Source organism: Heliconius melpomene, chromosome 8 (assembly GCF_056956725.1).
Source record: "Heliconius melpomene rosina isolate 202511_hmr_F chromosome 8, ASM5695672v1, whole genome shotgun sequence".
Taxonomy (NCBI): domain Eukaryota; kingdom Metazoa; phylum Arthropoda; class Insecta; order Lepidoptera; family Nymphalidae; genus Heliconius; species Heliconius melpomene.
Window position 1 is genome coordinate 4,111,868 of NC_140396.1, and position 15,778 is coordinate 4,127,645.

At 36.1% G+C, this 15,778-nt stretch overlaps 2 protein-coding genes across 5 annotated transcripts in view; one reads left to right on the plus strand and one right to left on the minus strand.

The window, feature by feature from the left end:
• On the plus strand, nucleotides 1–10,278 carry LOC146536745 (pre-mRNA-processing factor 39-like). The gene is made up of 16 exons (XM_085189439.1): nucleotides 1–208; nucleotides 287–817; nucleotides 1,128–1,337; nucleotides 1,561–1,701; nucleotides 1,908–2,054; nucleotides 2,222–2,383; nucleotides 2,615–2,740; nucleotides 3,330–3,456; nucleotides 4,609–4,756; nucleotides 5,579–5,726; nucleotides 6,195–6,305; nucleotides 6,831–6,995; nucleotides 7,571–7,791; nucleotides 8,226–8,494; nucleotides 8,901–9,099; nucleotides 9,526–10,278. The coding sequence occupies exons 1-16, from the start codon at nucleotides 179–181 to the stop codon at nucleotides 9,728–9,730; spliced, it is 2,940 nt and encodes a 979-aa protein (XP_085045565.1). The 5' UTR covers nucleotides 1–178; the 3' UTR covers nucleotides 9,731–10,278.
• LOC146536746 (uncharacterized) overlaps nucleotides 10,268–15,778 on the minus strand; it is a 22,335-nt gene continuing 16,824 nt past the window's right edge. For 2 of the 4 annotated variants that reach the window (XM_085189438.1, XM_085189436.1), the window contains exons 20-26: nucleotides 15,259–15,476; nucleotides 14,754–15,053; nucleotides 14,470–14,653; nucleotides 13,331–13,434; nucleotides 12,456–12,587; nucleotides 11,750–11,890; nucleotides 10,268–11,123 (exon numbers count right to left, since the gene is read on the minus strand). In XM_085189438.1, the coding sequence (XP_085045564.1) occupies nucleotides 11,092–11,123; nucleotides 11,750–11,890; nucleotides 12,456–12,587; nucleotides 13,331–13,434; nucleotides 14,470–14,653; nucleotides 14,754–15,053; nucleotides 15,259–15,476 (1,111 nt within the window). In that variant the 3' untranslated portion in view covers nucleotides 10,268–11,091. Of the gene's footprint in view, nucleotides 11,124–11,749; nucleotides 11,891–12,455; nucleotides 12,588–13,330; nucleotides 13,435–14,469; nucleotides 14,657–14,753; nucleotides 15,054–15,258; nucleotides 15,477–15,778 lie in introns of all 4 variants that reach the window. The other 2 variants (XM_085189437.1, XM_085189434.1) reach the window with 1 other exon arrangement.

The following is a 15,778-nucleotide window of genomic DNA, read 5'->3' on the forward strand; positions in this document are numbered from 1 at the left end:
AGCATAATTTGTAATTCTAAAAAAAAATTATTCTATGTGCTATCTAGCGTTCAGCGGATTTTTACGAGAAGTGTGTTATGTGATTAATTCGTGAAGCAATTATTCTTCGTCTTTGCTTGCCTAAATTTTGATGTTTATTTTAAAATTCTGTACGTGTATGTAATTAAAGAATAGATCAATGGATGAAGAAGCTAATTCTTATTTACAGGTACATGAGGTTATAGCTTTTCATTTGCGTACATATTGTTGCTCTGTATATATTTTACTAACGTTTGTATTGTTACAGAAGTGTTTATCGGATGGAGCAATGGATGCTGACGATGGGCCCTTAATCAATGAGAATTCAAATGATTTGTCACATTTACTGAATGATGGGGCATTTAATAGTGTCGAAGCTGTCGGTGTCGACGAGTCGTCTACGTCTAACCAGGCTTTCCTTCACGCCGTAGAGTTATCTGCCGGAAGCGTCGGCGAGTATCTAGATAATAACACGGAAAGTTTTAACGCCGACTCATTTGATGTTGGGGACAACGCCGTTAATTTCCCGAGCGATTCTATGAATAATGTTCTATCTGATGGTGATTCTCGATTAAGTGCTACTTTTAAAGAATCTTCTGATATTGATTTAGATCAAAAAACAGAAACAGAGCCCCCAAGTGAACCCGATATAAATGACACTGCAAGTGATGCAGATATTTCTACTTCTGCTGATGATGAAATGAAAAAAGCTAACATGGACAATGCTATAGAAGTTAGTAATGAATATAAACATGATGATATTTCTGATAAAAACAATTTAATAAATGAAAGCAATGAGGTATGTTATTATATATTTTTTTCTGTTAAGTTATTTCTTAGTAATTCATATCTTAGTACATATAAACTAAATTATAATATAGATAAATAGAATATTAAATGTCTAAAATACATTTAATATTCCTCCATGCATAGAAATTATGGCCCCATGACTTTTATCGAAGGAAAATAACTGCCTTTTACCTAAAAGGTGAAATTTGGAGAGGAAGTTAAAGGTATGCTTAATCCCTTATTTTGCATAATGGGTAAGTTTTAATACATGTATTCAATTATTTATTATGTTATATGTTTTCTTAAATATATTTTTTTAGCCCTCAGATGATAAAGACTTACAAGATGTAGAGTTAGATGTTAAGGATAGCATGGCAACAGAAGAAAGCATTAAAAAACCTGAAACTCTTGAAGAAACTAGCATGGAAGTTATAGAAGCACCTGTGGTAGACGAAAATATTGACCAAAACAAAAAAGAAGAAGAAAACATTAAAGAAAATGTTGATAATATTGATAAAGATGCCATTCAGGTACAATAATTATTGAAATTATTAAGATGTTTTTTTAAATATAGTAATTACAACTTACACTTTATTTCTTCTGATGCCTTTTACATTAGAAAGAGAAATTAAAGAAAAAAAGGTTAGAAGGTTTAGAAAATATTTAATTTAATCAAATTTAGTATATCATATGATAATAAATGAAATATGTATTTACATTATGTACAAATCATATAAAAAATATATTATTTAGATGGGTGGTGCTGAAGAAACTGAAGTTGTGTCAGAAGATGAATTACCAGCCGTTCAAAAACCAAGTGTAAAGGACGCTGAGAATGTGTCTGATGATGAACTACCTGGCCCAAAACCTGCAGAATTGCCTGCTGATACTGAGGTGTGACGTAATATGTCTATATAATTATACATATATCTGAGACCAATAAAAATTCAATCTTACTCAAGTGGGACTGAACCTTCCTGCCTTTTTATACTTGTAAGACGAAATGCTCCATTGAGTTCCACGACTCAACTCAGTGGTCAACAGTGTCGCTAAAAACGAAAATATATACATTAAAAAATTTTTGTTTGGTTTCTTTAAAGGTGGTATCAGAAGATGAGCTACCAGCATCTAAAAAGGACACTAAGGAATCTCGAAAAAGAAAGAATGGTGAAGAAAGGGATGGCTATGACCCTGGCTCACCCACTTCTGAGGGTGAATCTGCTGGAAAAAAACAAGCTCTGGCTAAGGTATGATTGTACATTTCATATTAAATAGTTTTATGTTATGCAAGTTGCATGCATTTAAATTTTTTATTGTATTTTTTTAATTTTTTCACATTTTTTTGCAGCTTTTAATTTATACAATAACATTTTTAGGAGTGATTATTTCATCTTTTTTTTTCACTTTTATATAGAATGGTGAAAGTAAACCCATACCTTCTGAGAAGAGATCATCTGTTGATGAAAAGCCTAAAAAGAAAACTTTGCCTGAGCTTGACAAGTATTGGAAAGTAGTTAATGATGACCCCACTGACTTCACAGGATGGACATACCTGTTGCAATATGTTGACCAAGAGGTATGCTTTTAAGCTTTATAAAACTTTCTTCATTTCTGTGTCTCTATTTTTTATGTAACAAAAAATATTCTTGAATGATGAAATTTACTGCTAATCTTATTGCTTTGTGAAGCAATGGGAACTGAATTTAATGTAGATTGGCAAGGGCCAACTGACACACTGAATTGTTGATATTTGTATGATATAATATCGCAAAATGTGTGGTAAAATAAAGTATTATGATTGCAACAGAGCGACGTGGAGGCAGCGCGCGAGGCGTACGACGCCTTCCTGTCGCATTACCCCTACTGCTACGGCTACTGGCGCAAGTACGCCGACTATGAAAAACGCAAAGGAAGTAAAAAGAAGTGTCTCGAGGTGAGTACCCTCGCACTGCGCCCTTTCGATATATTTAAGTGAAACGGTGAGTGAAATGAGGAATAAAATTGATATGTTCATTATCAATGTGTCAGTGAATACACTTGGATTTTGAATTATTTTAGTCCTAACTGGTATTGTGCAACTGTTTTTTTTCCCCAACAGCGCTTCGAGGCCGTTCGTAACAAAGTCACCGATGCTGGCGGACACTAGCGTTACGCCGTACATTCGTTATCCGTCTAGTGTCGTCGAGCCGCACACTGTAACCGCCTATCTTGTAGCGTATATTGTATAACTAGCTGTATATATTTAAGACTGTGCTGTACTGTGTGACATTGTGTTTGATATTTAAGTGCGCGGCGCCATGTATGTGGCGAGGTAGGTGAGCGGCGCGGCGCGGCGCGGGACATAACAGGTGTAGCGCTCAGCGCGCGGTGGTCGCCAGCGAGCGGCGCACGCCTCTCGCTGCCTCCTCCGTCGTTGTTCTTATTACTTGAAATTTGAATTATTATACATGCTATTTATTTATTCCCTTGCTTGCGGCGCCGCGGCGCTCCTGCCGCCCTCTCTGACCCCGCGACTGTTTCAGGTGTTGGAAAGGGGGCTCAAAGCGATCCCCCTCTCGGTCGACCTTTGGATACATTATCTCAATCATATAAAGGCGACAAAGACAGATGATCATGCCTTTATAAGATCTCAGTACGAGAGAGCTATAGGTAAGTTGGTTTTACAAATATTAATACAATATTATTTTTATCATTAATGTTTATACTTTTGGGTGACATTGATTAAATGTCTAACATTAATTGATATGTCGTTTTTATTTGAATAAACGACACAATAAAGCTATCAATTTTCTCCAAAACACAAGTAAATGGTAATAATAATAATAACAATAAAAGCCTTTATTCAGCATTTACAAACTGTGTTAACTTAAAATAAATTAATAAAACTATAATTTAAATTCTAGCTTTAACTTTCTCTCAAATTGTACTATTTGTGATTTACTTAAGGTCTGTAAATCTGCCAATTGGCAAAGACTTCCTCCAACCTTTTCCACTCTTTTCTATCATTTGCTATTCTAATCCACTTACCTTTACATCTGATTGTGTATCCGTTTCCCGGTGGTTGCTTAGGGCAATGTTTTCCTTTGGTTGCTAATGTTGAGTTTTTCACAATCTCTTTCAAGCTTCAATATCTTCTTCAGTCACTTACATTTCTTTTTCTTTTTTGTTTTATTTATATTATCTTCAGGTGCCATCAATTGTCACAGATATACATACTCTTCTGAATAGCCAAAAACGGTATCTCCCGCTTTTATTGGGTCTTTCACTTCATTTTGTTTTCTTTGAGTTAAGTTTGAGTCTTACTTTTTCACTTTCTTCTGCAAAATCATTCAACATGCCATGTAGATCCTAGGATGTTTTAGCTATCAGCACAATAATCTCAGTGAATCTTAGGTGGGTTAATTTGCGACTGTTATTGTTTATACCCAGACAATTCCAATTGCAGCCTCTAAAGATGGTCTCTATTGTGGTCCTTGTCTGACGTCCTTCTGGATCTTAAATTGAGCACCTTTTCTTTCAAGCAGTGTTGTGTTCATACACATTACGGATTAGTCTTATATACTTTTGATTTTATTTAAATAGTCTGCATATCCCTAAATTTAAATTAAAAAAACATTTCGTGAAGCGATATACATTGTTTGTTTTTGGTTCTGAATTGGTAGTTTATGCTTGTTATCACAATTACTTCTTTTAACCATGGTTGGTGTGTGTTAGTCCCTCGTTAACTAGGCGTATTGCGGAGTGCAATTAAGTGGTATGAAGCTTATAATTCATTATTTAATATACTTGTATGTATTTTAGAGGCCTGTGGTCTGGAGTTCCGTTCGGATCGTCTTTGGGAGTCGTACATAAAATGGGAAGCGGAAAATGGTTCCGGTCTACAGGTCACCAATATTTACGACCGGTTGTTGGCCACGCCCACACTTGGCTACACTTCGCACTTTGATAAGTGAGTAATAATATTTTTAACATATATTTCTTTAATAAGCATAGTAATAATAGGTATTATATGAACAGTGATTGTACATTTTTTATAGTTTCTGTTTCGGTTTTCGAAAATTAAGTATGTATGGTTATCATATGGCAAGGGTCGTGAACTTAATTTTAGAATTAGGACTAGATTTACATGTTTTTTAATATTAATAATAATAGAAAATGGAGTGTCATTATGCGACATTCTTTTTACCTACCTCGCTAAGAACGTAAGATAAGTAAAAGTAAAGATGAAACTAAATGGTATCAGCCTCACGGGCTCAGCCTTTTGGTATACGAGTATATTACATTGCTAGGTACAGAACAGAACACTTCATTGATTCGATAAATACAATACAACATAAGTAAGTGTGAATCTGTAATTGATTAAAATAAATCCCAAAAAAAATAAAAAAGTTTATTGCCCTGGTTCTTCTCAGGTATGACAGACTTTAGTGAACTAGTGGTAAATTATTTGACCACAAAAAATTAAGTATATAACTTTATACTATGGATAAAATTATTGGACCGTCGTCCGTCGTGGCGCAGGGACTCACTTCGTGAAATATTAAATATTTTCATCTCCTCCCTCAAGCAGCGAGGGAAAGCGTGGCGTTAACTTCCGTCACTCAACATGCAAAGCCTCAAGATGTCAGCGGAAAGTGGCGAACTGAAATGTTTTAATAAGAACGGAATGTCTAACGCTAGATTCTCAAGTTCACTCTGCCTACCCTGCTATGTGCAAAATACAGTGTGAAGCTAAAAAAAATAAGAGTTTAATTTTGACCCGGTGTGTCAGTTTCCAAGAGCACGTGATGTCGGAGCCGGTGGCGGGCGTGGTGTCGCGCGCGGAGCTGGTGCGCCTGCGCGGGGAAGTGCGCGCCGCCGCGCCCGCGCAGCTGCCGCCCGACCTGCCGCCCGGAGAGGACGAGCCGCAGGACCATGTCGTTAGTACTATTTACTAGCTAAACTAAACAAACATCACTCCATATAAACCTTTAAAAAACCCCCAATAATTAGAGTTTCGTCAATAGTAACGGTGTAGTTGATAACATTACGTTTGATGAAATTCTAAGATACTGGGCTTTTTTTTAAGATTAGCAAATGGGAAAAATAAAATTTAATTTAATTTTGGGGTGTTATATTTAATTAAAGAATTGACTGTTTTTTGTGTTCCAAAATATTTTTCTATATTAACTTTAAAAATGTATTTTTTTTATTTTGCAAGTTTACCCCTTGTCCTAGAATTGGTAGAGAGATGCTTGGTGGAGATGGGGATAGGAATTATATTTGTATTTTTATTTTGATTACGATTGACTTATAATAATCACCTATCTCGTTTGTTTACTAATATAATTACGAATATTTAATTATGGTTATCTACTGACTAATATAATTTTTCTACTAATTGTTAGGCTTCAGAAGATGAAGCACAAGCGATAAAAGAGCGAATAATTGCTGCACGAAGAAAAATACACAAGGCGACCGGCGAAGAGGTCGCCGCACGGTGGACGTTTGAGGAAGGAGTGAGTAATATCTTTTACTTACGCCTAAATTCGATATGTGAATCGATTTTTAAAATATTATATATAAGAATCTTAGTAGCTTCATCCTTTTTTCCCCATAGGTGGGTAAATAGGATTAAATATCCATCTGCTTTTTCTTAATCAAGCGCCCGAATTTCAAATAATTTGCCTTACAATTATTTTTAAGTATAGAAGACAGACGCTGCGGCTGCTCCAAGATAGCCTTAACAATTTTTGACATTATTTACAATTCATATATTCATTATAATATTTTCAACTTGCAAAGTGCTATGAATAACTTAATGGGTCTATGAAAGACTGGTGCTATGAATGACTATAAACGCGACTTTTATAGGTTCGATCCCTAATGGTGGAGTGACTTATTTTCATCATACTTACATACATAGCGCGGTGTTCAGTTCCGTTACTCAACACCTAATGTCTGGAAAATTGTGCGGTGAATGGGGACGTGACGCGATGTGCGTCAAATTAAAAATAATGTTATAGAATAATCATTAATTACAGATCAAGCGTCCCTATTTCCATGTAAAGCCGTTAGAGCGTTGTCAGTTAAAGAACTGGAAGGCTTATCTTGAATGGGAGAAACAACACGGCACCTTGAAACGTGCACTAGTGTTGCACGAGAGGTGCCTCATTGCGTGTGCCCTCTACGAGGAGTTTTGGATGAGGGTAAGTTGTTATAATTATTTTATTACTATTTGTCGCCCGCAGCTTTGTTTGTGTTCAAATAATCCGTTATTTCCTTTTGGAAACTGGCAGTTCTCCTAGAAATTTCGAGAAATCATGTAATTTGTCATTGTCCGACAGTCACTTTACAATGAAACAGTTTTATATTTAACATGAAAATATGTTTTTTTAAATATTATTCTTCAAGTCTTTCATTGTGGAAAGCATAATGTTTAATTTAGTTAATTTCTTTTCTTTTGCAAAGTAAAAATATTATACTGGTGTCAATATAATTAGAATGGTAGATTATTAAATTCTTTTTACAAAAATTTTACCAGTAAAATTTTTTTTGCTATAGTTGTATAAGTACTAATTCCCTTTTTTCTCTATCAGTTTTTATTTTACAAAATTTGTTTGTGTTAAGAGATTTCTTTAATTTATGTATGTTTTTGTTGGGAGTTATGCTCAAAGCAGAGTAAGATGTGTTTTATGACTAGTTTCTCGCTGCTAGATTATATGCGGGATATAGCGTTAAGCGAAATAAGAAAATATTGTATTCTATATTACAATTTCACCAGTTAATAAAGTTCCTGGAAGAGCGTATCCCGACCAACCCGTCGCTGGTGGCCGTGGAGCGGGAGGTGCTGGAGCGCGCCTGCACGGTCCACCACCTGGACAAGCCCGACCTGCACTTGCACTGGGCGCACTTCGAGGAGGCCAACAACAATCCCGCCCGCGCCGCTGATATATTGGATAGAATTGAGAAGGCGTGTCCCAATCTGGTTCAGATACAGTATAGGTGTGTTGGAGTTGTGCTTTGTGTTGTTTCTATTTGTGTTGTTTCTATTTGTGTTTAATTCATTTTCTGATTCTGATCATTTGGTATTTAAGTTTTTACTTATGAAAAGAATGTACTAGATATTTTGGAATACTGTCTAATATATTGAAATAAAATTATAATATTAAATTTTAAAAAAATCCATCAAATATTTTTGAAGACACAATGTTGTTTTTGGTTAATGCTGTATCCCGCCTATGGCAGCGTAGGCGGTGTACAGTACGGTACCTACTCCGAAGTAGAAATGAAATAACTCATAAATTGTCTCGTTTACAGTTGAATGTTGTGCCACTGTAGAACACTAACTACTGTTTATTTATCTTTTTATTTAATCAAAAACAATTTTTATTACAATATTTTCAAAATTATCTAAGAAATACTGTATTTGACACCAGGCGAATAAACCTGGAGCGGCGTCGCGGCGACTACGACCGGTGCGTGCAGCTGTACGAGGGCTACATGTCGTCCGCCAAGAACAAGTCGGTGTCGTCGGCGTTGGCCATCAAGTACGCGCGCTTCCTGTTCCACGTGCGCCGAGACCCGGCGGCTGCGAAGAAAGCCCTGGAGGCCGCCCTGGAGAAAGACCCCCTCAATGCTCGTTTGCATATGCAGCGGTTGGACGTCGCCTTGCATACACCTGGCACGCCCTACGAGGAACTGGAAGGTGCGTGCGTGTGTGCGTTTATTAATTTTGTGGTCTCACATATTTTATTTCGTTTTGGCGTTTTTGTCTATGAACACATGTATTTATTATAAAACAGTATGGACTGTTTTATAATAAATTCTTATATATATATTTTTGTTTCATAGCCCTCAATCATTGCCTTCCGTCAAAAATATATAAATATGCTGTCATGAAAGTATAATATATTTTTTTAAGATTCCTGTAAAAATATTTATTATGCCATTATCTCAGTTGGTAACGGAGTGTCTTAGTCGCTACTAGGGTCCCTCTGCCTATCATGCTGTGTGGGATACAGCGTAAAGCGGATTTATTTTTATTCATTCTCCTAATGCGCCTATCTTATTAGTTTTATTGTTTTAAACATATGACCCGACATCTCCCACAGAGCTGGTGATGAGCTACGAGAAGCAAGAGGGCGCGGAGGCGGAGATGTGCGCGACGCTGGCGGCGCGGCGGCGCGAGCTGGCGGAGGAGCTGGGCTCGGCGCAGGCGGCGCGCACCGCCGCGCTACACGCGCGCGCTGCCCACAAGCACCTGCGCAAGCGCGCGCGCGCTGGCAAGCACGACGCCCCCGCAGCGCACACGTACGATCACGCATTTATTTTGTTATTTATTTTTAAATTCTTATTTTCTATGTTTAAGTCATTGATATAATAATAAATAAATGTAAAAAAAGTATGAAACTATACATCGGTAAAATCTATTACGCGGTAAAATTCATTACTTATAATACCGGGGGTGAGAAAGAAGTAACAAGACAGTAGAACCAAGTGCACGAAAGCGGGGCGTGGGAAGGGATAAGAACAAGCGAGTTGGGCGGGTTTTATAAGCGGTTGTTAAGTTAATTGAATACTTTGAATTTATGTTACATATTTTACAAATTACTATCAGGTTTATGTTTTTCACCCATTTTTTATTTCGTTTTTAATCAGTTTTAGCTTTAGTATAGATGTGAATATTTAAGTTATTATTTTAGCAAATAAGCCACTATAAAATATATGATTATACAGAAACACAACAGACGCGACGAAGAAGAAAGAAACAAGCACAACGAGTACGACTACGGCGAGCGCTGCCGCGTACTACCAGACGCCGGCGACGACCGCGCAGTCATACGACCAGTATGCGCAGCCCTACACGCCGCCCTGGGGCTACCAGCAGCCACCCTACCAGCACCACCCACACCCCTGGCCCCAGTACCCCAACTACTACTAACGCCAACAACTGCCGCGACGCAAGTGACGGACATTATAAATATGTATTACAATTCTAATAAATAATATATAATTACAATGTTAAACGGCTCCGTTGTTCGTAAAGACAAAGAGCAGTCGCGAGGCAGATGTGCGTTAAAATTAAATAAAATTGAAGAGGCAGCAGTACCGCAACTTCCCAATTTTTTATTAAAATAATAAATATAATTTTAAAGGTGAGCTTTCATAATTAAAATAAAGAATAGATGCGCGATAGAGACTATTACTTGCCCTTTTTAAAAAAATATGTTTACTATATGCGGTTCACTCTCAAGAAAAATAAATAGTAATGTACACATTTTAACACTTGTGTTATTTATTGATGATGTTAAAATACACAAAGCTAGTATAACTTATATTGGATTCATGAAATGTAATACTTTACATTATGTAAATGTTATCTTAATAATATTAGTAATGATCTATATGAATTTGAAAATTACATGAACTTATGTCTAAGTTACACCCCGTGTTTCTAGAATATAAATAAAAAAGTGAAAACTCATAAAATGTTTTAATATATTATAATTATCACCTTTCTCACGATCTTAATAGTGAATGATATTCACTATACGATTATAATAATATTTACAATGCTCTTTGTTATTTTATAAACTCCAAAAGTAAAAATATGTAATAAATTGTAATTAAATTATATTTTTTATAACACAATTAATAAAAGAAAAGTGCACTTTCTTAAATTACACAAATATAATATTCCATCTATGAATTAGAGCAAAGTCTATATAAATTCTCAAACATTTCTCATTTTGATCAGGTTTAAATATTCACATGTTATAAAGTCTGAGCTAGCAGTACTATAAGTTTAATGTGTAAACTGCTTATAGCAGGGTAGGCACAGGATTTAATGTAAAGACACTCCTTCCCCACTATCCTAAATATAAGCAAAAGGGCATTATAATACAACCAAGTAAATATAATGTTCATACTGAAAGAGTATGAATTTCGATAACTTAAATATAGTTTAATATTATAATAATATATTTATGCTAACTGACAAACTAAATTATAATTTCAGTATTTAGCTATGGTTACATAATTAAATATTTTAACAAAAGTAAAATAGCTTTAATTTTATACAAAGGCAAACAAAATTATGATCTAAAGATCTCTATGAATGACCATATACATAAAAATGTCAAATCGGCTTCAGTTCAATGTCTCTTATAAAAAGTTATTACACGCTCGTACACCAAAAATCACTCGTAAAGTTCATCGCCTATTCTAGAACGAATAAACTTAGTCCTCTTGGGATTTAACCAGAGATCGAACCTGCGTCCTGCAGTCTTAGACCAACCTTCATCATGAACACGCAGCTTTTGCTGCTTTTATAGCTGTAACAATACAAATATTTTAAAATCACATAAAATTTATTAAGTATTTGTTTTAATAGTCAATAATTAAAATTTTAAACTAATGAAATATACAGGTGTAACTCGATCGACGGATCTATGGTGGTTGGGAATTATTTATTATTGAAAAAATCACGATATAGAGAGCACAATTCCAAAAATTGGGCTGCATGTTCTAATTTTCTACAAGAATCAGAATTTTTCAAACATCACTAATTCCCAAATATCTGCTGAACTAGTGAAAACAGCTCAATAGGTGAAATGGATAGATACTGAGGTTCTCTTATATCTATTGATCGAGTTACACCAAATGCCAATGATTTTTAAGAAAGTGAAATTTTTAGGCATTGTTTTAATATTTTTAAATAACTATCAAAATCGAACTACTCAGTAAATTTTTTTTTTTAAATAAAAGTAATAGTAGATTAAGAATATTAAATGATTTAATAAATACCTTTCTCTGTTACCAAAAATAAATGTGATAAACATTTAGCAACAAATTGTTATTGGAAATTTACAAAGAACTCCGTGGTCTGGTATGTTAATGTTCTGTTGTTTTTTTTATACAATTTCATAAAATATTCTTCTAATGACAAATATAAATATACCTTCTCTTTCTTTCCGTCGTAGTTTCTTGCGACGGCGGTCGATAGTGGCCAGCTCTCCCTTCACTGCGTGGTAAGCTTTGCGAAGATCAGCCAGCCGGGATGTTAGCACACTTATACGAGTTGGACAATCCCACGTGGGATCTGTATGATATATTATATATATAAATAATTTACTACATATAAAATTTGAAACTTATAAAAATACACATTTCTACAGATAATATTAATTAGATTGTTATTGTGGAAACTGCCTCTGCCCACAAACAAGTATGTAGTGGTTGTGAATTTGATCAAAGTCAAAGTCAAAATATCTTTATTCCATAAAAATGCTTAACATTTACTTGGACATGTCATAAAATAGAAAAAAAATGCAAATTAAAAATAACCAAAAAAAATATGTGCAATTTTGACTTGAAAAAAGCCCGTTCAAATGGTTCATCTGTACTTGAAGACATTTATGTTTCAATAATCTCACTGCCACTGTGGCACACAATGTAGTAAATCGAGAATGGACTGCCATTCAATATATTCAAAACCAAATGGGTTTTTTATATACAAATAATACGTATATTTAAAAAGTGCAAATGTCAGGTTTTTATCTTTGTATTCTATGTTTTTTTTTTTTAATGTTCTGCTCCACTTATTATTGTAAATAATAAATGCAAATACAACTTCATAGATTGCATACGAATAATTAATTACATACCCAAATCAACATAAAAGTTATATTTCATCCCGGCAGTGTGGTGTGCCGTGTGCTGGTCGTCGGTGTCGCGACGCGCGCGCCGCCGCGTGCGCCCTGCCGACGACTCCGACGCCTTGCGGGACCGCGCGTTGCCTGCAGCATTCAAAATATTGTTTTAATTTTTTAGCTTCACGCTGGACCCTGCACACATCAGGGTAGGCATAGGGAACCTGGGATTGTGTATTGAGTGCCGGAACTCAACGCCGCACTTTGCCTCATCACCAAAGCGATTGGCGAATCGCACCTGTAACCCGATTACAGCGAGTCCGTAATTCATTTATGGGACAATGTATACGCTTTAATAATAGGATCCCAGTAAACGTCCGAGAATGTTCTATATCACTATTTAAAAGAGTTGTGAAAAGACGTTTGTGTGTTAAAGGTTATTGCCAAATTAATGATTACATGAATGATGACACGCCTTGGGAATGAAATGCTCGCTCCAGTCTGTTTCAAAATATCATTGTCAGAAATGTTAAAACGTATACAATTGGTTTTTTTTATTCAAAAATAAGTCTCGCCGAGTTTCTTGCGCCGGTTCTTCTCAGGTCTGAGGCATTAACTTTAGTAGTACTGGTGGTAGATTATTTGACGTTCAAAAATGAAGTATGTAACTTTTTATTTTGAATAAAGTTATTTGACTTTGAATGGAACCTCATCACTCCGTAATAGAAGTTAAACCACAAACGTCGCGTTTACAGTCCCAAGCTTGCGCCCCTTTGCTATGACGGCTTTTACAAACTACTCTCACAAATATAGTTTTATATCTGAATATTGTTCCTAAGGATGTTGTTGTTTTTAATTTCCTTTTTTTTATAATACAAATATGATGTTACCATGTGGTTTATCAATATCCAAAACGCAAGCATCTTGTACAGGATTGTCTTCATCATCATCCTTTCTATCTGATGGGCTGTCTCTTTCTGATATTCTCCTTTCTCTGTAAAAGTAAAAAATATGTGAACGAGTTTATATGTCACATACATAGATATCCTTGTTTATAGATTCAAATCGAGTATTTAATAATTGTAATGCTGGTTGCGTTGCACTTTAAAGATAATAAAAATTTAAAATGCAATTAAATTTAAAATTTTATTATCAATCACTAATGCAAAAAAAGATTATATATATTTATGTAGTACGTAGTAGCAACGTTTTAATATATCTACTTATTTGTTGCTCCGAAAAATCCCTAAAACATGGTTTCAAGAAAAAAAAAATAAGTACGAGAAATTATTTCAAGAATAAAACATGTTCGATTCCATCCGTCAATTTGCGGCGTAGTGGAACAGCGTCTGAATGTCAGCACGATAGATGTAGGCGCGATTTGATCCTAATAAGGAAAATAATTAAGGAATTAATTATTTTCATTTTCCTATCATCATAAGATAAAGGGCGACGTAGACATCAAATAATGAACACGTGTGAACAATGTGTATTATGTTTTTCTCTCTTTGCCTACCCTATTATATATTGGACATCAATAGAAAAATCAATAACTCACAATTGACACCGTGGTGCGCACACACAGCGGCACAACGCTTGATTGCAAACTGTTGTGTTGTTACATGGAATGATTTAATCAAATTTGCGAACGGAGTATTATAACACTAGAAATGCCCGATGATCATCGATGTTAGCAGATAAAATCGATGTTTTAAAATCTGCTGCATTAAATAAAATATTGTAACATCGCAGGGAGCAGCGACACCAAATCGATGTTTTAAAATCTATGATGCATTAAATAAAATATTGTAACATCGCAGGGAGCAGGGACACCAAATCGATATTTAATCGCGTACATGTGTTTTCAAAATTATTATTTTTACACTTGATTGACAAAAAGTATTGGGACATATTACGTTTTTTTACGTCCTAGTGTTTAAATTTTCAAAAACTTTTTATTTTTGTTTTAATTAACACTACGTGAAATCACCTTGCGGTTAGATAAAAAAACCCAACAAATGTAACATACCTCTGCGGAGACATATCCAGGCTGCTATCGGGCGTGGTGGGCGGCGTGTTTTCCAGCAGGGCGCGCCGCCGCGACCACTCATCCTCCCGCACCGCCCCCCCACCGCCGCCGCCGCCCGCCGCCTGCGCCGGACCCTCGTCTGCGTTGGCTGGCTCACGGGAGTTGGAACTACGTCGTTCTTCAGCTGCTTTGTTTGGTTAGAATATGTATTAAATGTTTATAGGAAATAACATTTGAGATTAGATTACTTCATTTTCACTTCACTAAGATATGTAAAAAATTACGTTTATGATTATGCACGTTATGCGTATGCGCGTGGTGTTGCGGTGCACAAGCAAACGGCATATGGTGCGGACGGGCCGGCGGCGTCGGCTCCGTGTCCGGAGCAGGGGACCCTGGGATCGTTTCCTCGCAGAGCAGTAATGACACACAGCTGTCATCTTCAGCACCTCCCCCGCCCCCACCACTAGACCCTCCCCCACTCCCACCGACGCCCATATTAGTAATAGTACTACTGGTGCTCGCTGCTACGGTGGATAACCCGCCGCCCGCTCGACCCCCACCTGCTACTACTACACTTGCACCTGTGAATGTAAAATGTAAATTATTATATTATATCTTTAATTGTATGAAGACGGTCTTAATCTTAAATTCTTTATCTATTACCATCCATATAGTGCATTGAGGTATATGTACAATCGCCATTTTAGATAGATATTTTACATTATTGCTCTACTCGCCCGGGGACTTATTTTAGATACCTAGTAGCTTGTCAGCAGCGTTACTCACTATGCTTACGCTCGTTCTTGCAGGCGTCCTCCAGCATGAGCAGCGACTCCCCTGCGCTCCACTCTCCCGGCGACTTGCCCGCGTGCAGCGACCTAGCGGCGTGCGCACGCGCACCCACTCCTCCTGTACCCCCCACTCCCCCCGCACTCGCCACGCTGGTCATGCTGGCGCCGCTGCCGCTGTTCCATTCGTCTACTGACAGCTTGTCGATTATGAGCCTGGATAATATTATTTTATTTACTTTGATATAGAAAATATAACAATAGAAAAATGTGAACCAAGGCTGACTTATGATTAAGACAGATCTTTTCCAGAAACACTGGAATGTCAGGGATGTTAAAAGCATCGATTTGGATACAATACTTATACATAAACCTAGACATGTATTATTAAAAGTCATACAAAAATGACTCGACAACAAGAATAATTTTTTATACTAAAATATTTATAGGAAGAATTTAAAGTTGGATTTGGTTCATTTTTTATTTATTTGGAGTACAACTTGTGTAATTTTTTTGTT